Source organism: Trachemys scripta, chromosome 8, assembly GCF_013100865.1.
Source record: "Trachemys scripta elegans isolate TJP31775 chromosome 8, CAS_Tse_1.0, whole genome shotgun sequence".
NCBI classification, from domain to species: domain Eukaryota; kingdom Metazoa; phylum Chordata; order Testudines; family Emydidae; genus Trachemys; species Trachemys scripta.
In genome coordinates this window covers 93,018,517-93,044,385 of record NC_048305.1, presented here as the reverse complement: position 1 = coordinate 93,044,385, position 25,869 = coordinate 93,018,517, and the positions used below count along the sequence as shown (strand labels likewise).

The window sequence follows — 25,869 nt, the reverse complement described above, 5'->3', positions numbered from 1 at the left end:
AAGGCTTTACAGTTTGAAATACAGTATCTACATCTCCCATGCACATGAGAAGCTCTGCACGCTGCATTCGATGTGTCTTGTGGAGTCTCCTTTCCTTGGGGGTGGTGGTGGTGGTGGTGTTATGAATGGTTGTGGATATGTAAGTGTCTGCAGGCTGCATGCAGCTCATTGGGAAGAGGAAGAGGAGAAGGGAGTACTCCATCCAGGAGATAGATATATTGATGTTAAACCGGAGAGAAAATATAAGACTCAATAAAAGAGAAAAGCTAGCTGACTGGAACCTTTCCAAACCCAAAAAACCAAACCCTTCCTTGTGCCAAAACAGTACGTTATAGCCTAAATAAGTGGCTGGAGGCTCGGTTCTATTTTAAGTGCTTTACTTTTACTTGGGAAGGGGGGAGTAAATGCAGAGCACAGGTTGTGCATTTTTAGTAAAATAAGCATTCCTTACCATACAGTGATTTATTTAAAATGGCAATCACATGCCAAGGATTAGAGATATTTGGAAAGTTTTGAACAAATTTATCCCCCTCCCCCCACAAGGGACTTAACTTTAAAAGACATCCCAGTTGGTAAAATATTTATGGTCCTGATCCGTATTAAGGTGTGTAGATCTTAAAAAAAAAAAAAACCACCACCCAAAACCTAGTGGACTGTACCCACGCCAGGGTTATAATTCTTTAGTCTCAACAGTCCAGGAAAAAAAGAAATCTGTGAAAATTCCACGTGTAAAAAAAAAAAATCTTCAAGACCTCCGCTAATGAACACGATGCCTGCAAAAAAAAAAAAAAACAAAAAAAACAAAAAGTTTGGAGTTTACAATGCGTAATTTAATATATCCCACTCTTCAGAGGAGCGTCTGCAAGGCGAGCAGCTGCCCCCCAAACGTTCCCAGTCTTTTGCATCTGTGGAGCTACAGACGCAATGTAGAGGCTATACAATCGGTAGCCTGTATCGGTGAAGTTCCTTAGGCGATGCACGGAGTAAGGGAGGCGGTGGGGGTGGGGTGGGGGGATAGCGCGGTGGAAAAGTAGTTTTGTTTGCTGAAGCACATCCTGTAGCCTATAGCCGCCCGTGAGTCCTGCCTGTAACTGCTCCTGACTGCGTTACCCAGTAATGCACTGAGAGCGGGGATCGGGGATAGGGAGGGCTGGCCGAGCACAGCACTGCAGCCCCTCTCCCCTCCCCTCCCTCCCCCGGGCAAGGCAGCGAGCGAGCTGCTGCTGCTCTTGGTGCGGTGCAGAGCGGAGCCGGAGGCGCGCGGGCAGGTTCCCGGGGAGCCTGGAGCCTGGGCGCGCTGCTGGAAGCTGGGGGTGGGTGGGAAGTGTGTGCTATGCCTTTAACGCCTGGGTACAGTAGACATGTATAGTGTGTAGTGTAGGGAAAGTCTAGGCGGGGTTAAAGTTCAGCTCATGGAGCTGCTCAGCGCTCGCTGCAGTTTAGCAGAGTTGGAAATGTGAAAGCAAGAAGCAGGCTAGGTTCTCCCCCCCCTCTTTCTCTCTCCCTCTCTCTCTCTTTTCCTCTCTCTCTCCCTTTCTCTCTCTCTCTCTCTCTCTCACTCTCTCTCACACACACACCTCCAAACCACAAAAACCCCCACAGCAGTCATGTATTCTCCTCTCTGTCTCACCCAGGTAAGCAGCTGTTTGGATGCATTTGGGGCTGGTTTTGCTGGGTGGTGCGTGTGTGTATATGCGCTGGGGGGGAGGATGATACGGGGGGGGGAGAAATACAGCTTTAAGAAAGTAACTTTGTTTCCATTAGGTTGCATTCCTCTTCTTGCACGGCCATTTGTGTAGGCACATGGCTAATGGCGCCTACTTATTAATGGTTTAATTAATATTGGTGGTGGGGGTTTTCTGCTCATATGCAATTTTGGGGGGGACGACCTGCACGTGTTTAGCAGGGTTGCTGCCCATGACATGCTTGGTCATCTGCAATCAATACTCACTGTTTGTGCTTCCGATGCGAGTAATGCATGAAAACATAGATGTGCTTAGGGTTATTTTTTTAATGTAGCATTAAAATCTGCTGCATTTTCTATTTTAAGACGTAAGGTATTGCATGGTCTGCATTGATTTCCCTCCCTAAAGTCCACACTTTTGTTTGTAAGGGTATGGTTCGTAGATGCGGTTAAGGTTTGCCTATGAGTCTCTCTGTACATTACCCATGCCTGGACCTATAGCTATATATATATATATACGCACCTACGCATAGATCTGCAGCTATCTACATTGCCCTGATCTATAGCCCTACATATATAAAATACACATTGCACCCATGCAGAGACGTATAGCTGCACGCACTGCACTCCTGCATAGATCTACAGCTGTACATACATTGTACTCTCGTGCACAGATCTATATCTCTGTAAGTACACTGCAGCCGTGCAGAGATCTACAGCTCTATACGTTGCACCCCATGCACCGATCTGTAGATGCAGCCTCTGATGGTCAAGAACGTCTAGCTCTGTCTTGCTCCCTGGAAATGTACTGCTTTGACGCGAGTTGTCACTTTCCCGGGTGTCACATTTGCCTGGATGTTTGGGGAGTGGGGGAAGTTTGGATTGCAAGTTCAGTCAGTGTTTTGCACAAAGTTGCTCGAGCCCTTGGGGCAGCAAAGTTGCCTCTGTGTTATTTTTTAACATTATTATTGCAAATGCCTTTCCCCACTACATACTCCCTCCCTCTCCATTGCATTGCCCTGGATCTCTGGAGTTGAAGCTTGTGTGCTGACGCCCAGCCCTAGACTTGCCCTCCATTCCGGACGGTCTCTTCCTTTCACAGCTGCTGCTCCAGCTCCTGCTGCTCCAGCTACACTTAACTGCTCAGGACTTCGGGCAACTTTTCTTCCCAGCCTCCTCTCCCTCCCTCTATACCTCCTCAGGCAAAGGATTGCGCTTTTGCTGCTTCAGATCCGGTGCTGGCATTTTTCATATTTATTTTCGCTATTAAAAGGCATGAAGCTGAACTGAGATGTGATTTTTGTTCTCTCCAAAGCTTCCCCTCCCCTCCATATAGCTCTGTAATCCTGTCTGGGATTTAGATGCCTTCTAGTCTGACTATTATTCATAAGGATGATAGTTTCTATTTAGTTCCAATTAAGTACCTTCTTCCGTCCCTTTTAATCCAGGTTATTGCAGACATTAAATTGTACACCTTCAATTAGCAGGAGATAATCGTTTGAACTGGAAATACTTTGTGGCAGACTCACACCAGAGATTATTTCCTCCTATATGAGAGCATTATTCCTATTATTTTATGTTTATATATATATAGAGAGAGAGAGGGAGTCATTGCTGGAGAATGAGTGACTCTAATCATAGGAATGGATAGCTCTTAGAAGTAGCCTGAATAGCTTTAAAAGTTTTATTTTTTCCTTCCATAAATCAATGAATTTGTGGTTATAGTATCCAAAGTGACTATAGGTTGGAACTTTACCATGGTAGTAATCTTGCAGTTGATTATAGGCAGAAGGTAGATATAGTGAATGGGCTTGTGAGCTTCCTTGAAATGCGGGGGTGGGGGTGGTGTTTCAAACTCTGTACCTTTCTGGTCAAATTTATGCCAGTTTATTAATGCAACTGGAAATACCTACTGTCTGTTGTTTCACGTTCTGGATGATTGGTGATAACATAACTTTCATAGAAGAAGCCATATACTATTATCCTTTCAAACTGCACACATGTATTCCTGTTTTAGTAGGCCCAGTGGGACATTAAGAAGAAGACTTAAGACAAATTTGGGATATTTTAAAATGCTGAATATTGTATCATTCTGTTCCAGAATTCTTGCATTCTTGTTGCACATTGGAAAAGTAGTTTAGGGATTCAAAAGCCCTCTTTTAAAACTCCACATTGAGAACGGAACAGTTATGTGGTTCTATCATTTTACGTAGAAAACATACGCGAAATCATTAATAAGGGCGTAAGTAGTTTTATATATTTAATGTCAGAATTAACATAGGCCTTTTATTTAGACAAGTTTTGAAATAAATGCTTTTTAAAGTTTTGGTGAAACATTAGAGTTTTAGAGGTGAAAACATTAGAAAGTGGATTTTAAAAAAAATGGTCATATAGGACATTAGTCCAAGAAACGCAACTGAAATGACATGACTATGTACCTGACATAGAGATTTGAATCATCTATAAGGAAAATATACACAGCATTTGTTTCACTTCCCCGCTGCATATCCAGAAAATATTTTGGGCACACATGCACCTCTCTTTATAGATTTATGGCCAAACATTTCTAGGAACATGGGGTTTAGAGATTTTACCCTTGCTATATCTGACTTATTTTCAAACACATCCACGTAAATATATTGTGGAAAACAATTACTCTAAAGCATTACATTATTTTTTTAACTCTGATCTGGATTTTAAGGCATTTTTTCAATAGATTTTACAGGTTTTTTTAAGAGTATGTGAGAATTTTTATATACATATAGTTCTAAGGCCCAGCTTTTAGATACAGAATGTGCTTTGAAGCACTATATTGACAAACTGTGAGAAAGTTTTATGATAAAGCTTACTGTTTATCACTGTGTTTTAAAAAAATGTATTAAACACATTAGTGGTAACTTTTATTTTTTAGAATAATCTTTAATTGTTAAAGGAGATAACAGTGCCTTTAAACTAAACTTTTGAAATATTTTTTAACTTGACCTGAGAAAAGGCAAAAATAATCTTATTTTCTTTAAATTTTTATATTTTGCCGTGATCACGTGATCCGACCTGCACATGTATGAATACTTGCTCTTGCATTGCTACATTTCAGAAAGTTGTTTGGTATTATAACATTGAAACAAATAACTTTGTTATGTAGAATAAAAGATCAATTTTGGTTGGATTAGTAGTGGATTCCTTTATCCCTGTTCATATTTTGCTAATACCATGTCACTGAGATTTAGGTAGGTTGATTTTACAGGGCAATATGTTTATGAAGACAGTTCGAAATACTGGATGAGTTAGTCTGTCAGTCTTCTGTTCTTGAATTAACCTTTTTGTTTAGTACCTCATTTTGAAAAATCACATTAGACTGTTTATGTGATTATGTTATGTGTATATATATGTGGTGTAGCATGTAGCAGTTTAATACACACTAATTACTGCTTAAAATTATATCCTGGTCTTTAGGCCACATAATGGTTCTGAGCTTTTTTAAAGTCATCCCTGTCCTGTTCCTTTCTCCCCGCCCCCCTTTCAGGTTCTCTGTAGCTCATCTTTAAGACAGATTAAAGGAACTGTATTTTAGATAGTATCCAGCCTAGGTCCAAAAAAGTCATGAGCATATGGGATCAGTCAATAAAAAGTACTGTTGAAAGCAGAAAGTTAAATATTTCTGGATAAACCAAGATGTATTTAGAATTTGTTAATGCTTAAAACAATCCTCCATTTCAATGTAGGTCTTTTCAGCGAATTGTGTGTATACCTTAGCAGATAAACTTTGACTTTGCAGAAGGCCTTTTCGCACTATCGGCTCTTCTAAAAGGAGGAGCGGGGGAGAACATTTAAGGATCAGAAGTGTGTTTTTATTATTTTTAATAGCTTCTGGTGAACTGCAGCTTTTACCGTTTTTTCTTCTAAAGCTATTTTTCATTTGTGAAAGTGCAGCTACACGTGTTATGTTTGCTGCCTTCTCTTACTTTTTGAATCTACTGACCGAAAGCTAGCAGCAATTTTTTTTTTTGTACTTTATTGAAATTTGAAACCAGGATCTTCTCCAACGGGAGGGAGAGGGGAAGTGTCATTCACCAAAGTTATTGTATTTTTACATATGATATTTTAGTAATCATTCATATTTGTAATGACTCCTGCACTGTCGTGCTGCATTGAATATCTCTCTTTCATTTTCTGTAGTTTCTAACAATCTCCATTTTTTTCTGATATAAATGATCTAATGTTGTGTATCAATTTTAATATTTACATTTTAGGAACCACAGAGAATACATGCAATTAAGCCATTTAGAAAGCTAACACAAGGTCTTGAATTGTAACAGGATTTTGCTAATAGAATGTTCCTATCACTGATTTCTCGGTTTTGCCTATATTTGTTTGAGCAGCAAAGCCTATTTAAAAAACAAAAAAAGCCATTGGAGCTGTAGAATAAGTATATTTTAACAATGTTATTTTTAAGGTTATGAAATGATTTTGATACGTGACATACTCTACATGTGAATATAAAAGAAGAAATTCAGTTAAACGGAAAAAAAAACAACAACCCTGTTACCTTGCAAGAATGGACATAAATTAGAGTTTAACATGGTGTAGGAAGCTTTGTGCAGTTTCATGGTGGGGTTTTTTGTTTTTTTTTTTTTGCCCCGCAGGGCCCAATCCTGCAAATGGGAGTAACTTCATTCATGGGAACTGTCCTATCGACCTCATGAGTGAAATTAGTCCCTTGCATACTCGTTTGCAGAACTGGGTCCTTAAAGTGTACATGCTTTTCTATAGATAGTGTAACATTCTGTAACAGTATTACCTAGAGAAACATAACAAGCAGAATATAATGAATTATAACATGTTTTGATCTCCCTGTCTGATTTATGTAGTACTTTTTAGGTATATTTATTTATTTAAAAAGTTGAATATATGGATCTTTCTTGCAACATATTTATTCAAGTTCAGGAAACTTTTTAATACTGATTATTTCTGTTTCAAGTAAGATGAGTGAACTTAAAATATTATTACTGAAAGCAAGTGCTGTTTTCAGGTGGAGAAAAGTATTATAAATGTGGTAAATTCTTTTAAAATATATTAACAAAAATAAAACAAAATGTATTAACAAAAATAAATCATTTTTTGAGTTTGGATTACTGTGGCAATGCTAAGATTTTGTGCCTTAATATTTACATAGAAGCTTCCCTCTCTTTTTTTTTTTTTTTTTTAAATAGAAGACCGTCAGAACTTGTCTTGTATCCATGGCATAATATCACATTTATTATTTTTGGTAGGCTACATATAAACCAAACAGTTTTTTTAAATTATAAGGGTAGAGTTTAAGTTTTTAATACTGTTTACTGTTAGGCATGCTGGAGAAATTTGCAAACTGGTTACATTATTTACTGTTTCTAGTGGTACAGTAGACAGAGATTAGAAGCACCTTGTATTGTATTATAAAATCACTTATACTGAAATTTTATTACACTGCAAATTGCCATTTCCAAATATGTCTTAGGGAAAGTTTTGCTGTATTTCAGACTTCCCCATACAAACATTGATTGGCATCCAAATGTTTAGAATTTGCCAAATTGGCGGGCATATGCTGGCTACACCACAAGCAGTGGGGTCAGGGAGAGAGCAAAATAAGATATGCATTCTTTGAAAATGGATTAAGGTCACTACACTTGTGTATTTTTAAACTTTTATTTTATTTTATTTTTTAATGATTTTAAGTTTTAGGACTGAGTCTAATAGTTACAGAATCTTCCTCACACTTATGTGTATTTTAGTTGTTCTCTACCCTCTGTGATAGTGGTGTCATATTCTTTAGTCTGGTATAATATTGAGAAAGGGTTTATATATAGATATGTATATCTGTAGATATAGTATGTTTGTGACTGTGTATACAGACGCTCCCCGACTTACGTAAGTGTTCTGTTGCGGAACGCCTTGTGTAACTCAAATTTTGCGTAAGTCGGAAATGTATTCCTGACCATTATGCAACACCCCCCCCCCCAAACCCTCCTATTTCTAGCTTTTGGAACTTTTTCCGTAAGTGCAGATTTGCGTAACCCAGGGGGCGTCTGTAAACATATATTCCATATATGTGTTAATATGTGCGTGAGATTACAAAAGTGCTTGTGTTTTCTGCACTGCATAGTATATACACATTGTCAAGCGGATAGTAATTTCTCGTGTTAAAATAGTATTTTAAGGAGGTGTTTTGAACTTTGTGACTGATTTGTTTGTGTTTTCATGACATCAGTATAATTCTTTATCATTTTTCCAGGATGAATTTCATCCATTCATTGAAGCACTTCTGCCTCACGTCCGAGCATTTGCATACACGTGGTTCAACCTGCAAGCCCGAAAACGAAAATACTTCAAAAAACATGAAAAACGTATGTCAAAAGAGGAAGAGAGAGCAGTGAAGGACGAATTGCTGAGCGAAAAACCTGAGGTCAAACAAAAATGGGCATCCAGACTTCTGGCAAAGCTACGGAAAGATATCAGGCCTGAGTACCGAGAGGATTTTGTTCTCACAGTCACAGGAAAAAAGCCTCCATGTTGTGTTCTTTCCAATCCAGACCAGAAGGGCAAGATGAGAAGAATTGACTGCCTACGCCAGGCAGATAAGGTCTGGAGGTTGGACCTTGTTATGGTGATTTTATTTAAAGGTATTCCGCTCGAAAGTACTGATGGCGAACGCCTTGTAAAGTCCCCACAGTGCTCTAACCCAGGGCTGTGCGTACAGCCACATCATATAGGAGTTTCTGTTAAGGAACTCGATTTATATTTGGCATACTTTGTGCACGCAGCAGGTAAGTGCATTTATGCAAAGTTGTCCAACTTTCTGTATATCTACAGTCCTCTGCTGTACCATCTGAGTTGAGTGTTATGAGCAGTCAGAGACCGTATGAGTCAGTGTTTGAACTTGGGAGAATATGTGCCATGTAAATGTGGTTGGCAGCATGGTTTTAACGCCAGTTCCAGGCCTGACAAGTAAGAGAATCTACACCAATATACTCTGGTTGCGAATAGACAGGTGTTCTCACACTTTCTGTTGCCTTTAAGAAGTAATAGTGTCAAGATATGTTGGTTTTCCAATACTAACAGCAATCAAATCTTTGGCACATCTAAACTGCTTTCAGAAGTGGCCGACGTTAATATTAGCACAGGAAATGTTAAAGGCTGTCTTTTAGAACTATGTAGAGGCCTGTTTAAAATGGACCTTATTTTAATATTGGTAAAAGAAAGAAGGTAGCTGAACCTTTTTTTAAACTGGCTTTGTATGTGTGTTGTGTCGTGTAAAGAATAAATTCAGGGAAATAGAAGTGTCAAAAGCCCAATGGTGGTAAGGCCCAATGCAAGACCCGTGAGTGCCTTCAGCTCGTATTGACGTGGGTGATAGTTGAAGGTGCTGAGCACCTTGCAGGATTGGTCCCAGAGAGAAAAGCAAAGAAATCATACAAATATGTAAATATAATAGTGCAGTGTGAATTGTGGCTAAAATAAAGGCCTTTGGTATCAAATGGGGAAAGTAAGGTCAGTGTTAAAAATGTAACTAGCACACAATAAATGAATTCACTTAGAATCTGACTGATACTAAGAACTGATGGCTTGTTTGACAATATTGCATTCAGGAGAGCGGAAATGCTTTTACACGTCATGAAATTCGCAATCTTGTCTGTGACTCCAATGCAAACCACACCCTGCCTGTGAATATTAGGATATTCAGAGGCTACCTAATAGGTCAACTGGATAAATAACATGCAGTAGCATTTCTTTTCAATCATTTTGTTTCTGAAAAGTTGCAGTGTATGAAATGTTAGGCCCAAGTTTTTGGAGCTTGTTGACTTTTCATATATACGTACTAGTTTTGCTGGATTTCATTCACAGTTGTAATTTAAGCCGGGAGTTGAAAATGGGGGGAAACAAAGAGACGTCAGTGGACTCTTATCAATAGAAACTTAATAAATATATAATAATAACAATAATAATAATATAAATCTTGCTAAAAGAAGAGAATACATCTATTATCTAGCATTCGTTTGGGGTGATACATAAAGTGCAGACTATCCAAAAGTTGCCTGCAATAAATCAATATTCGTTGCGATACATAGTATCACTTCAGTAACTTTATTGATATAAAAACAACAAGGAGTTTGGTGGCACCTTAAAGACTAACAGATATACAAAGGAACCTTTGGCTAGCATTGTGATATTTTACATAGTTAAGCTGTGAAACTTTGTAATTAGATGTGATTTGATCAATCACACTTCACATTGCTGGGGAAGAAAATGTAGGTAAATATTACAGGAAGAGCTATTGATTTACTACATGGTATGGTGAAATGGGAATGACCAATTCATGTAGACTTACATTTAGCACTAGTGTTGTTTAGTTAGTGTTATGTTTCATGAATTAAATGCAGGCTTCTGAAAAGGACTGTGAATTGTCAGCAGAAACCAGTGACCTCCTACCTTAAAAACGTAAATACACATTATCGTTTTTGTCCGTCATTCTGTATATGTCTAGGTAAAATATGGTTGAGAGACAGAGAGAGACAAGCAGCTAAACTAAGTACATATGTAATATAAGGAGGCCTAAAGTGATAGTTTTTTCTGTTATGGCAGTCACACATTAGATATTTAAAGAGTCTAATAATATTTTGATTAGCAGCATACCATCTTATCAATATGACAGTGGTAACAAACAGACCGCAGTTGCACTTACTGTTCTTTGGACTAAACCTTTGCCACAGGAACTTAAACATTAAACTTAATCTTTATTTACATTTATAGCCTCTTTTAAACTGTAAACCTCTCACTCTAACTATACAATTTAATATTTTACCTGTTGCTTACTGATTGTATATATTGCATTACACTGTTAATGCAGTAGTTTGTGCTAGGATGTTAGCAAATCTAATCATAAAGTGGGACAAAATGGTTGTAAAATGATATTTAGGAAGCATGCAGTGTAGTATTTGCCTTAAAAAGACGTAATGAAAGCAACATGGATAGGGCTACCTTTTGGTTTTTTTGTTTTCCTCTGATGCATCCCAGAATTCTTTGTTACACCTGAACACTGGCCAAGTCAACGGCGATTGGTTCTCACAGAACCGCAGTAATGGCAGCTAATGCTGTGTGCGCAACGGGAAAATGACAAAAGAAAATAGTAAGCATCCTTTGTCTCAGAATATTTCAGACTTGATTTCAGAGATTTACAGACCTGTTATTTATGCCGAGGAAGTTGCCAACACAAATATTAGGTAGGTTGGTCAACTTACATATAGCTGATTTGACAGGCATCTGCTATAGTGCAGAAGATTTGTAAACACTAAACAATGTTTTTACCTCCTTAAAAGTTTTGAGAAGTTGCCAGTATTGGCAGGAGGCACAGACTTTGAAACGTGCTTTAAGATCCGTGCCAAAACCATTGTGGCCTTTTCACCCATAGTGCTTGCTTCTTTTTAATATTTATTTGTTTATTTATTTAATAAATTAATTCTGTTCCACTATGCCTTGTTCTAGATGATTTCAACAGTGAGATGTTCCTTTCCATCTAAACGTGTACAATAATTATTGCTTTGAGTCCAGGCTTTCTCTTTAGTTGGACACTGTCATCTATAAGAGAATACATGTGCCCAGATTTAAATAATGCTTCTGACAAAGCAGATTCAGCTACAGAAATGAATTATTCTCTTTTAAGAACTACTATATAAAGAACAAGAAAACTCAAGTATGTGAATACACAAGCTGCATGCCATTTTTGTAAGAAAATAAGGAATGTTGGTGTTTTCTGAATTAGAAGGTGACCAAAAATGTATTGAACTATAGAGCATCAGCTCCAATTTGCAGTTTGTAACCTGTTTAAGAAAAATATTCTCATACCCTTAACTTGGGTTGGCTTTTTAATTTTTCATTTATTCTGCACATGTATCAAATGACAACTTGGAAACCACTGTGGCAAACCGTTTTCTTTGTGGGAGTGTAACAGTAAAGCTAATTTATGACCAGTTCTTTACCAGATGATCTGTATCAGAGTCTACAATAAACCAGGCACGTGGCAAGGTCACAATTTAAGTTGTTAAGGTCATAACCTTAGCCACCAGGCATTTGACCTTTTAGATAAAGTTAACCTTTGTTCATTAGTAAGCACTCAACCAAGAACTTTCTTGATTTTTTTACTGCTTCAGAGTTACTTCTGCTAATGTGATCAGATTGTAGAAAAGATTCGCAGCTGAAGTAGTTAAATTTTCTGAGAGGTCATTTTTTTTACAGACTTCTTGAGTGGACAAAGCTAGGTTGTAATCTATAGGCCACAAAGTGATAACAACACAATACTTGATTTTTTGACAGACATCCACTCTAGGCAAGCATTAAAGCTAGCTAGAAATTTACACTCAGAATCTTTTAATCTTTAAGACGGACATTTAAAAATGCTTAATTTTAATAAATCTGGGATTTTTTAATTTAAATAAAGCCATTTTTCTAATTTTAATAATAGTAAAAATGAAGCCAAGGTGGAAATAAGACATCTAATGTATTTGTGTAACTGTGAAAGTTTACTTCTCATTGAAATACCTTCTGTGGATAATTTACTATGTACAATAATACTATGTACACATGACTTTAAACTTAAAAAAGATACATTTTATGTTGTAATTGGTGGCATTTTAATATTTATGCTTAGGCTATAATAAAAGAGTATCAATTGAAATAATGCACATACAGGAAACATACTTGCATATATTCAGAATATCAGTGTAAGTATCTTTTAGTTCCAAGTCAGAAAGGTACATAACACTTTGCACCATCATCTTTTAGTGCAATTGTTACTGATTGTTACTGCATTAATCCTGTTAATAGCTTCAGTTGTTCAGTATGTATCTGTAATGTGAAAGGTGTTCTAACAGTACTGTACATCATAAAAAGAGCTGTCGCAGCGTCCTGAACCCCTGATACGTGCTCTGCAAAAGTCTAGTGTTTTATTGTGTAAAGTGTTACCGATTACCACATTACATACACCATATTGTTACCTTAACTTTGTTGTAGTGAAAGCTCATTTTTAATTACTTAGGTTACTTTCTTGGTTTTCTCTGAGACAGCATTTATTATTGAATTTAAATCAAAAGACAGAGTCCACTGTTAGTTTTTGATGCATTTTGTTTTTATTTTGGCTATGTTATTGCCATTCCATCATACAGATAGCCACGATATGCAGATTGGCCAGATGGTCGTGTTAACAGATTGAGAACCCGCTTCCCACTGCTAAAGAGCAGGTGTAAGATCAGTAGGGTTTTTTTTTTCCTCCCAAGATTCATCCCAAATGCTCATTAGAATAGTGTTTAATGATTTAAAAAAAAGGCCACATTTCAAAATATCATCATATCTGTCATTAAGTAAATGTGTAATGCTCTCTGCAATTTATATGTATATCTGGAGATATTTTAACCATATCCTCACTATGAGACTGTTGGAAATTGACTTCTAATTCATGACTGTTGACGTCCAGCGTATGTCAAAAGCAATCTTAAACGTTTCACACGTGAGGCTGGATGTTAATGACACACATGCATTACTTCATTACTGGTCTGCGTGTGCAGAGCCAAAGGAACCTGGTTACGTCAATATTCAGAAAATCTCTTAACGTCTCAATATTTATATGTTTGTTTTTCATGGGTCTTCTTGCCATAGAGAAACATTTCTGGGTTAAAAGTAATATGAGATGTAGTGCTCTCAGCGTAGTTCCACCATCAAAGAAGATCAGATCTTGTATTATTTCAAGCCCATAAAAGGCTCCCATTAAGAAAAGAAGCCTGCAGAAAACATAAGTACTCACAACTGGATTTGGAATACAAAGACTAAAATCTCTGGACATCCATCGTTTTACACACACACACACACACACACAGACAGACAGACACACACACTCTACGGTGTAGAAATATATCTTTGTCCATCAACAAATTCTTTTTTGGAAAGTGGAATAATCAGTCTCTGCTCCTTGCAGGAGCAAACAGTAGTTGACAGAAGCAGGATTTAGGGTGGGACAACTGCTTTCACCCTGCAGTTGTAACTGAGATGGTAAGTGGCTGTGTTCATTCTAACCCTAGCTATAGCGAAACTTGTGACTGTTTGCTATATCACGAACCATTGGCAGTTCACTCATGTGGTTTAGCTTTCTACTTTCACCAACAACAACCAAACAAACAGTGGCTAAATATGCTTTTAATGTGGCTAGAATATTTTCCAGGTGATTTTTGAAGTCAGTAACGTAATAACATTACTTACATGTGTTATTCTACAAGCAGAAGTGATCTGGAGTGAGACAGTAGATAGTGTGGGTGAAAAATTAGGAGAAGTCTTTGAATGGAGGTCAGTGCATTTATAACTGAGGTTTGTGTGTTGGTAAGAAAGTTACCCAATGCTGCTGGCTGGGTTTTGACTTGTCTACAGTTACTACGTTTTATATTTCCCTTCTTTTCCACCCAATGATGAATAGCATTAATTTAAATCTATTTAAGGCGAGTGTGGGAGAAACCACAATCTTTGTTGTGGTCACTGCTGTACACAGCAGGGCTGAATGTTTCATTTGGTTGAGGCCTCAAAGCAGATTCTAAAGGACCCAAAACACCATGTCAGCCTTTCAAGGCCTGCAGAGAAGCAGTGGAAATTCTGATTCTTCACAAATGCCGATATTTATTATTATGACTATTTGTTTTTTTTTAATTTCAATGTAAAGGAGAGGACGCCTGTCCATGGCTCTGTGCGTTCAAACAATTACTGAAAAGAACATTCCTTTCAAGAATAACCACCCAGCACTCTACTGAAACCACACACAACCAAATTAAATTAACATAACCAGGTAGTAATTCAAAGCAGCAAAATAAACCCAACTCCATCAACTCCCTCACCCTCAATCCTCCCCAGAGCTCTAGCAAAGAGATGTTCTTCACAGCACGTCCTAAGTATCAACAGTTTGGGGCTGTTTAGAGCTGGGTAGGTGGGAATAAATTCCAGACCAAAGTATCCGTTCTAGAGAACTCCCTGCTGGCGGGTTCTGTATCAAGCGGGTTCCAGCTCACGTAGCTTCGCTAGCCACAGCTGTGGCTGTAGCACCCAGTCTGGATTATTTAAAATTAATTGGAGGATTATAATTACAGATTAAATATGCAAATTGAAAATTCGGGGCTGCTTGTTTAATCATTGCCATAGCAGTCACCATGGTTGACTCTGTGATTATCACAGAGAGAGCTTGAAGCAGATGGAGTTCTTTGTGAAATAAACGAGAGAGTTTTAATCCCAGGTAGATACAAAGATACCCTTTGATTCATTTAATTTGTGTGATTATCAGTTAATTATTTGTATTATGGTAGCACCCTGAATCCATGATCAGTTCCAGAGCACTGTTGTCTTAGGCACTGTGCAGACATAGAGGTAGATGAGGTTCCTGCCCGCAAAAGTTTACAATCTGAAGATTTGGTTGGCTTGATCCAGATTCTCCAGATAAAATTTCCAAATGTTCAAACCTGAGGTGCTGAAGGTTAAGTGCACAAATTCATACTGAGGACACCTAATTAAATGACTTGATTTTCAAAAGTGCTGAGAACCTGCAGCTGCCATTGATTTCAGTGGGAGTTTTGCCCAAGTAAGTTAATTCTGATTGGTTCTGCCAGGAGTCTGAGAGTTTTCTGACCAGCTCTAGTGTTTACTATATTATTCTATTCAGTGGATCATATTCTCCCATCACTAGCAAGAGTGCAATGGAGTCTCCACTGGTGTAAATAAAAATAATGTATTTATATGCTTTGGGCAGTATTTAATAACTGTAACTTTGTTGACGTAAGTCAACGAATTTGGCTATTTGAGCTCAATTCTGTATGTAGATGCATTCACGTAACTCATTGAGAGTAATGCATATATCTCTAATGGCAGGATTTAGCTATTTTAAAGCAAATTACATTTCTTTGGGTCAAATTTATAGCTATCCTCCATAAAATATATATGTGCATCCATTTTGTGTTTACTAAACCCATGAGTGCATGTGCAAAATGGAGAATGGTGCCGTGTAAACTGCTTTGAGCTGTGTTTTGTGTGTATAAACTTGGGTTTTGCCTGTGCAAATGGGCTGCTCCTTCATATTTGGCCCTTTGAGCCCTATATTTAGAAACCTTTTTGAATCCTTAAAATTTGAGGAAAAAAATGATTGTGATCCTTTAGTAAGAATGGATGCTGTCAAGTGCCATCATATGCCTCCAGTCGAAGCCCTAGTAAAGCCTTGTAAAGGCCTGTGGCTGCAACTTTATTGAAATGTTAATTAAACCTGCCAGGTAAATATCTAAACTCATTTGGGCCATTGTGACAACCAAACCATTGAGACTCAGTACAGAACTATATCAGGCGCCACTAATAGTTCTAGACTCATGAAAAGAACCAGCCACACCATACTTGTATTTCAATGTGAGGCTTGTCCCCATACTGTTGTTGTCTATGAGCTCCTTTGGGGCCAAGAAACATGTTACACATCACCCGGGATCTTGTAATTGCAACAGTTTATCCTATAACCGTTAGTGTTGAGTGTTGCAAAAGCTCTCCTGATGTGGACTGCTGAGGGCACTGCCTAACCAGACCTTGGGGATGAAGTTTGGCTCTGATCATATACCAGAAAAGAGGGAAGGGAAGAATCCCATGGAAAGGTGAAAACCCTGATTTGGGTCAATTTACCAAAGAGGGAAAATTCCTTTCTCATCCCATACGTGGGAGACAGTAAAATCTGGTGCAATTCTAAGGAGAGCTAAAATAAAACAGAGGCAAATGCACATCCAACCATGGCAATAAGCTGCAACTGATTCATGCATTGGGAGGGTGAAGGGAAAAAATTCCCCATCTGAAGAGACTGGAGCATGCTCTCCAGTTTTTAAATAACCTTCACCCCTATATCCATTCCATTCTGGTTGACCAATCAGGTGCCATGGCAGGTTTTAAAATGGCTAGTTAGGCACTGCCTTGGGCTCAGGGAGAGTGCTCTTTCTTCATAAAGCCTTTATATGGTAGTGATACGAGCTGAGTAAAATTGAGATCAGGCTAGATTTAATTCTGAGCTATTCTGAAATTTTCATGGCTTTAGTGAAAAATGTCTGTCACTCAAAACCTAGATTTGAATTTAGTTCTTCACACTCCGGGACTGAAAAGCTCCACACAACTGTGTGATTTTGGAGTGGAAAGCAATTAGCATATTTGGTCAGGATGATATAGACAGTATGTCTGCATTCCTTTAAAATATAAATCTCGGTCATTTAATTATGTTTTCAGAGGGCAGATATGAGGATATACTGCAAAACTCATTACCTATTATACTGACACGATAATCTTATTAACCTTGCTTTCTACTTTTTAATTTTATTGTGCACCCTGTATAACTCTTACGATATCAAAAATAATTGCTTGGCGAACACATGATGTCAGAGGTCTGATACAACATTTATCTTCACAAGTGAGGAGACTGATAACTTGCGAGTTACATAACTGCATGCAAGGGATCAGATAGTGCCTCACAAGAGAAGGAAAGTGAAGATAATTGTCATCCGATAATATACAAGACAAGATGCAGGCATGTGCGTTTGTACTTTAGATTGAAAATCAGTCTTGCAAAACTGTTGTGAAAATTGACCAGCGTTTGTCAAAATATGTTCGTTTGTCCATTTCTGATGATAATTCCCCTCTCCCCCCAGTTTTACTCACACATTAACTGTTACTTGCTTAAGGCGAACAAAATGTTCAAGGCTGATGTTTACAGCCAACCACACCCCTCCAGTTGGATTTTCTATCATGAACCTTTACACTCCATCGCAATTCCACTGAAATCTTTCTCTCTCTTTCAGTGTTTAGTATATATTGGATATTTTCTCCTTTATTTTGTGATCTGGGGGTGGTGGGCGGAGGGAAACAAATGCCATAATAATATCCCTTTTCAGAAGAATATAGTTTAATTTTGTGTGTGCGTGCAGCAGCTGCCATTGGCAAGCTCTCATCTTTGTTGCCATGGTTTTTATTGCATGTGTGCCAGAACATCACTGGATGGTTCAGCATGATCCCGTTATTGGGTGAGATGTATCTATAGTGAGTCACAAAATTGTCATTTGATTGGTGGATTTTAAAAGTAGGATTATTCAAACAGGTGAGTCGTTACGATGAAGGGTCATTTGGTGGCTGATGACATAGTAACTTGGGTAGCGCTGGTTAAAAATACCACAGAGGCATGTTTTGACATATAGGAAAACAGCCCAACAGTATCCTCCAGTTGAACTATGAAGAGGCAAAATAAAATGGAATAGACACAAGTTAGGTCGGTTTTATTCAGTGCCATTTATGATGGCAATTGTATAAATACACATGTTGGACCCAGTCCTTTAGTTCATTCCTTCTCAAAACTCTCATTGAAGCTATTGGGAGCTTCATGCATTGACAGTAGCACCAGCTCCATAGTGTTTAGTTATTCCTAAACCATTAAAATAGGTGCAAGATGGGGGGCCAGTGTTGCATGTAAGGATCAGAGCCTGAGTGGTGCATGTGGAAAGCATATATTGGACCTACTTGAGATCTATTTGTGAAAAGTTCTATATAAGAGATAGGTATTATTATTTTATTACTCATGATTCTTTTAGTTGGGCATGTTGAGACTTAAGACAGGCAAAAGAATGAATATGGTCAGTGGTACACCATTGTATGAGCTATAAAACTGACACTGTATGCCTTGTAATCATGTGTGATATTAGCAAGACCCCTTGACTCTGCTATGCTGTTACTTGCTATGGCCATAGAGATGTAGCTACTATTACTCTTGTTCTTTGGTTCCATCTATCCATCAATCATATTAATAATGTGCCTGTCACATTGGTATCTAAGCAAGGACTAACTATTATTTGATAATATGTCTGCTATGCACCCATTTTTTGTGACCCTATGTGTCTTCTCTAATCATAACCATTGACCTCCCCTATTGTATCCCTTAACTCAAGCACTAGATGCATAAAGATCACATTGGGAAAAGTGCCCCGGCACAAGTTACTCCTTGGTGCAGAGTGCATTTGCAAATTTGGGAATTTGCCGTCTCGTGGGCAAGCCCTCCAAGCACGGAACTCCCAAAGGGAACTCTTAGGGCCTGATCCAAAGGCCAGTGAAGTCAATAGAGATACTCCCGATAGTGAGGAGTTCCATGAATGGAAGGCTGACATGCTCAGGTTTGTGGAGTGCAGGCACTGTGTACAGCGTGGTATGGGCCTGCAAGGAGAAAATGCAGGATGATCCTGATGAAAAACTAAGTGCAGCATGAAATATTGAGACAGCTTTATGCATGTAGCTTGCCTTTCTTTTTTTCAGTTGAATACAATCGCTATGAACTACAGATCTAAGCTTTGTAACTGAAATTACGACTAGTCAAACTACCACTTGAATATTTCTGCTTAAGGCCAATGTACAGATTAGAAAATATACTCTATACCATTGAAGGAAACCTGATGAACCTCTGCAGAGGCTTCAAAAGCAAAGTCTAATCTTGATATGTTATTGTTAAGGCAAAAATCTAAGAGAAGTTTTAGGACAGAAATATGATGTCTGTCACATTTCATCCCAAAGAAGATTGCTGGATTTTGGTGTTCTCTTTTTGCCTAAAGCAGTAGACAAGAGAATTTTAGTTTGGAGTGGAAGAGCTATAGCAAAATCCCTGTCTGGTACTACACAGGGTGAAATTTCAATTTAATTCAGTTGGATTGTTGTTCTTTAGTGGTAGATTTTACTATTTAAGCAAAGTAGTTTCAAGTAACTTATAAGAAAGTATTGCTGTTGTTGTAATCCCTGTTGGGGAAAGATTGTGCAGTGATGAGGACTTGATGTTACAATGACTTCATAAAAAATATCTGGTAAACCTACTTTCATTAATTGCTTTGCTGGAAAGTCAGTTCCTACATTACTTTATTTTAAGGTATTGTGAGTGGCTGGTACAAATGTAGAGGGGTTCGTTTTAATTTCTGCTGACCATTTAGAAGGTCAGATCCTCTACTGTTGTACATTAGAATTGACCTGCCGACCTCAGTGGACCTGTGCTGATTTACAGCAGCTGAGAATCTGCTCCATAGTGTTTATGTAAAGCTTTTTAATTTTTTTCAGCTGCTGATAATTTATACTTGCAGATAAAAATGTCTTTTGAAAAGTAAGGTCAATTGGAAAGACCACAGGGCTGGTTAGGTAGGAGGTGGTATTTTCATGGTCAAAATGTCGCTCTTCTTTGGAGATGGATCACTGATATCAACTGACAGTTGCTTGTTGGTGCCTAGATTCTATGGCTCATTTATTAATATTCATGTTATAGAGACAGATGCTGTTCTAGAGATTTTCACTCCAGTCTGAGAAGAATGTCCTCAGGATGTACATTCTCTGCGACATGGCAAAGGATATGGAAGTGTGATACCTGGACAAAATAATATGCTCAGAACCCATTTTAAGCTCTAAAGCTATTCTGCTCAAATGTTACAGATCACAATCTCAGTATTTATTTACAAGAGTGGAATAATTATTTTAAATATATGATTTTATCCTCTTATTTAAAAAGTGAATTTTTGTGCTGTGAAATGGACAGCCCTGGAGATTGAAACCCTCTTTCCATAGAATAGAAACAGCAAGGGCAGTAACAGTGCAAGCTCCCCTGCATTGCCTCACCATTGTGCCTAAATCCTGACCCTGAGGCATTGGTCCCCATACCTGTTCAAACCCAGAACATGTGGGCCTACATCAATGTCCGTGCTGTCCCATTGCAGTCCTAGAGAGGCACAGAGATCACTCTGTATGCAGACTGGGCTCTGAATAAGGATTCTTCACTGCTGATGCCTGGCACATGTGTGCAAGCTGTTGGATGATATATGCACATCCCCTTCTCAATATGCTGGGGCGTGCTCTGGACAGAATCTGTATGGAAAAACTTACCCAGTGCAAGGTAAAATTCAGAGTAATCTTTTTTTGAACAATCCTGTAAATCTCAGGACCAGCATCTTAAGTTTTCTGTAAGACAGTTCACTTTGGAACTGAGTTCTGCTATTTGCCAGAGTCTGATCGCAGATCTGTCATCTGTAATACTTATTCCTTTATTGTCCATACTGCTTAGCTCCATATTGCTAATCTCCGTTGGAACATGAACATTTTGTGTGTCCACTTTTAGTCATCCTCTGTTATTTTTTTTAATAACCTGAACATTCCGTTTCATCTCACTTACCAGAAGTTGCAAGTTTGATTCTTGTGCAACATCTCCAATGGCAGGTTCATAATAGATTGTTCCACTGAATAGATGTTGCAGTAGCTGGATTCCTGTGGCTCTTAAGAAGAGTTCTGTTTCCTCTTTTTCCTGAAGGTTTTCTATCATAGCTGTTTCTTGGCTTAACCACTGCTGAAGGTTTTTTTCTTTTTTTTTCTTCCCTATTTAAAGATAAATGTTCTTTCTTTTACTAAGAGGGCCATTTTAGTGGGCCAAACTTCAGGTCTGAATCACTCAGGGTATGTCTACACTGCAATTAGACACCCATGGCTGGCCTGTGCCAGCTGACTTGGGCTTGTGGGGCTCAGGCTAAGGAGTTGTTTAATTGAGGTATAGGCACTTGGGCTGGAGCTTGGTGTCTAGAACCCTGCAAGGTGGGAGGGGTCCCAGAGCTTGGGCTGCAGCCCAAGCACAAATGTCGACACCCCAATTAAACAGCCCCTTAGCCCAAGCTGGAGTCAGCTGCCACAGGCCAGCTGCAGGTATCTAATTGCAGCATAGACATACCCCAAGACTCCGTGGAATCACTAGTTCGAATCCCAGAAGAACCAGCTCAGCCCTTTCTTCTTCCTTAATTACTTATATTGAGTTCCATGAATTTTATTTTATGTGGGTCTTTTTACACCTCCTCCCCCACTCAGCTGGGTTGTTATTTGGTAACGATTCTCATGATAACAAAAATAAGGAAAGAGAGACTGTATAATGATTCTGCATGGACATAAAAATACCACCGAGCCTTTTGTAAGAGTAAACGTTTGTTCCAGGGTCCTGGGCCCAAATTCCTCCATCATTCAGGTGCTGTGTACTGTTTGTTTTATGGTTGCATTTCAGGAATGCCATATGTGTCTAGTCTGTGAAATATTCTTGGATCCTTCAGGATGAAAGGCCATGCTTAAGAACATAAGGATGCTATACTGGGTCAGACCAAAGGTCGATCTAGCCCAGTATCCTGTCTTCTGACAGTGGCAAATGTCAGGTGCCCCAGAGGGAATGAACAGAACAGGTAATCATCAAGTGATCCGTCCCCTGTCGCCCATTCCCAGCTTCTGGCAAACAGAGGCTAGGGATACCAACCCTTCCCATTCTGGCTAATAGTCATTGATGGACCTATCCTCCATGAACTTACCTAGTTCTTTTTTTAACCCTGTTATAATCTTGACCTTCACAACATCATCTGGCAAGGAGTTCTATAGGTTGACTGTGTGTTGTATGAAAAAATACTTTCTTTTATTTGTTTTAAACCTGCTGCCTATTAATTTAATTTGGTGACCCCTAGTTCTTGTGTTATGAGAAGGAGTAAATAACACTTTCTTATTTACTTTATCTACACCAGTCATGATTTTATAGACCTCTCTCATGTCCCACCTTAGCCATCTCTTTTCCAAGCTCAAAACTCCCAGTCTTATTAATCTCTCCTCATACAAAACTGTTCTATACCCGTAATAATTTCTGTTGCCCTTTTGTGAACCTTTTCCAGTTCCAATATATCTTTTAGAGATGGGGTGACCACATCTGCACACAGTATTCAAAATGTGGGCATACCATGGATTTATATAGAGGCAATATGATATTTTCTGTCTTATTATCTATCCCTTTCTTAATGATTCCCAACATTCTGTTTGCTTTTTTGACAGCTTCTGCACATTGAGTGGATGTTTTCAGAGAACTATCCACAATGACTCCAAGATTGAGTGGTAACAGCTAATTTAGGCCCCATCATTTTATATGTATAGTTGGGATTATGTTTTCCAATGTCCATTACTTTGCATTTATCCATATTGAATTTCATCTGCCATTTTGTTGGCCAGTCACCCAGTTTTGTGAGTTCCTTTTGTAGCGTTTCGCAGTCTGCTTGGAACTTAACTATCTTGAGTCGTTTTGTATCAACCGCAAATTTTGCCATCTCACTGTTTTTCCAGATCATTTATGAATATGTTGAATAAGACTGGTCCCACTACAGACCCCTTACTATTTACCTCTCTCCATTCTGAAAACTGACCATTTATTCCTACCCTTTGTTTCCTATCTTTTAACCAGTTACCAATCCATGAGAGGACCTTCCCTCTTATCCCATGAAAGCACAGAGCCTTTGGTGAGGGACTTTGTCAAAGGCTTTCTGAAAATCTAAGTACACTATATACACTGGATCCCCCATGTCCACATGGTTGTTGACCCCCCTCAAAGAATTCTAGTAGATTAGTGAGGCATGATTTCCCTCTACAAACACCATGTTGATTCTTCCACAACAAATTATGTTAATCTATGTGTCTGACAATTTTATTCTTTACTATCGTTTCAATCAGTTTGCCCTGTACTGAAGTCAGGTTTACCGGCCTGTAATTGCCGGGATCACTTCTGGAGCCCTTTTAAAAAATTGGCGTCACATTAGCTATCCTCCAATCATTTGATACAGAAGTGGATTTAAATGATAGGTTACAAACTGCAGTTAGTAGTTCTGCAATTTCACATTTGAGTTCCTTCAGAACTCTTGGGTGAATACCATCTGGCTCTGGTGACTTATTGTTTAGTTTATCAATTTGTTCCAAAACCTCCTCTGACGACACCTCAGTCTGGGACAGTTCCTCAGATTTATCACCTAAAAAGAACGGCTCTGGTTTGGGAATTTCCCTCACATCCTTGACAGTGAAGACTGATGCAAATAATTCATTTAGTTTCTCTGCAATGGCTTTATCGTCCTTGAGTGCTTCTTTAGCATCTCAATTGTCCAGTGACCCCAGTGTCACTGGTTGTTTAGCAGTGTCACTGGTTGTTTAGCAGTTGTTTAGCTAATATTAGCTACATCCATTTGATGTAGCTATTATTAGCAGTCAAAGTAGTTTAGCTGTCAAAGCAAGGGAGTGGAAGTCGGGAGGCTGATCACTAGATTTTTCTGTGTCTCTGTTTGCACCTCTGTGAAATGGGTTCAGTAATACCTTCCGACACAGTAATTGTGTTTTGAGATGCCACTTTAAAAGTGTAAAGCAAGATTTATTATTAGTAACAATAATTTCCTAAAGGGGGATGAAGCAAAGCTGTCTCACAAATCCATCATCATTACATATTTTAGTATATATTTTTAGTTACCCACCTTTTAACTTTTCAGCTTTTTAAAGAACTATTTTCTTAATACTAGCCCTACATACTCTGTACTCTAGGGCCAGTCCAACTTTAAGAAAGATCAATGAACATTGAGCCATTTAACATTTTAATTGTCTGCCTTTACCAAATGCTGTTTGCTGTGATGACCTGTTTGGATTATATCTCTTTTTTGTATTAAAAAAAAAAAAAAGAAAACAAAGGAAGTACAGTGCTATGCACAGAACAATTATTAAAAACAGTTGGGAAGAATATAAAAGGTACTGTGTGTGAGAAACAGGACAGCTGTGATGGTCTATTGGGAAAGTGTGTACAGATGGTGATAGGGAGGAGAATGACGACTACATGGCTGATAAATGAAATACAAAAATCATTAAATTGGTGATCTTACTAAGCAGTGTATTTTTGGGTAGAGGTGGTTGGTGCATCATTAGTGCTCACTCTCTGCCTCCTATTTAGCCAGAAAGTGCAACTGTCTTTGCATATTTGTAGTTCTGATTTTGATTACAATTAAAGACATTGTTTAATAAATTATATGTCATGGAATTATTAAAGAAGGTAATTAAGCACACGTTTTTTGCTGTATTTCCAGTGGCATGCGATTGTCATAAAGACTTTGCAGTACTCCAAATGAAATTGGATCCGAGTTAGTCACGGTAACACGTCGAATTTCATGAAATCTAAACCAGATTTCTTTGTTTTGCAAGAAGTGGAAACGACAGAGTAAACTGGATTCAGCTTGTGGGGTGTCATCATTTCAAAAAACTCCACTGAGACGGGCAAAACATTTGACATTTTACATTAATTTAAAAACACGTAATGATTGTGTACCTGGTGGTAAATCCAGTCCCTGGCACCCAGCCTGAGGATCTAGGGATATCCACAGGGCAGGTATCCTACAGAGGTGCTCCATGGAGTCCTAACATGCCTCCTTTACAGATGGGGATGGAAGGACTAGAAAAGCCACGCAGGGGCAGATCTTTTAGACTAGGGGTCAGCAACGTTTGGCACGCGGCTCGCCAGGGTAAGCACTCTAGCGGGCCGGGCCAGTTCATTTACTTGCTGACACGGCAGGTTCGGCCGATCGTGGCCCCCAGTCGCCGCGGTTCGCCGTCCCAGGCCAATGGGGGCGGCGGGAAGTGGTGCGGGCGAGGGATGTGCTGGCCGCGGCTTCCCGCCGCCCCCATTGGCCCGGGACGGTGAACCATGGACAGTGGGGGCCGCGATTGGCCGAACCTGCCGCGTCAGCAGGTAAATAAACTGGCCCAGCCCGCTAGGGTGCTTACCCTGGCGAGCCGCGTGCCAAACGTTGCCGACCCCTGTTTTAGACATCCATATATGCAGTTCCGCAGGAAGCGTATGTGGGTCTGGGCTCTGCCACACAGGAAGTGCAGCTCCCTCCACATCCAGCCCTTCCTTGCTCAGCAGAACGTCACCAGGTGTGTTATCAGGGTCTTTCCCCAGCAATGGCCAATGGAGCTTAGGGCAGAATATGCCACAGTATCATAAAGTAGAGAAAACCGCCCAGGTTCTGAAAGCCTTGACTCAAGGGTACTGCTGAATACGACTCTTAACATTTTTAACCTTAGGCAGGATGATGTTTTCCTGAGCATCTCATCTAGTTCCCAACTGACATCATTACAGCTTTTGTCCTTATTCAGTTCCCCTTGTTCATCCATTACTTAATGTTTCTGCTCACTGTTTCTAAATACCATCAATAGATGAAAGCACTTGCCTTAATAATAAATAGACTCCAGTAATACTGTGCTTTTCCACAAACTAACTTACTGTCCAGCCA

General features: G+C 38.9%; 1 protein-coding gene across 5 annotated transcripts in view; it reads left to right on the top strand.

The window, feature by feature from the left end:
* The window catches only part of NFIA (nuclear factor I A), a 308,432-nt gene that overhangs the window by 3,805 nt on the left and 278,758 nt on the right, over window positions 1-25,869 (top strand). For 2 of the 5 annotated variants that reach the window (XM_034779867.1, XM_034779866.1), the window contains exons 1-2: window positions 1,110-1,634; window positions 7,953-8,484. In XM_034779867.1, the coding sequence (XP_034635758.1) occupies window positions 1,608-1,634; window positions 7,953-8,484 (559 nt within the window). In that variant the 5' untranslated portion in view covers window positions 1,110-1,607. Of the gene's footprint in view, window positions 1-1,109; window positions 1,635-2,897; window positions 2,920-7,952; window positions 8,485-25,869 lie in introns of those variants that run through there. The other 3 variants (XM_034779864.1, XM_034779868.1, XM_034779865.1) reach the window with 3 other exon arrangements.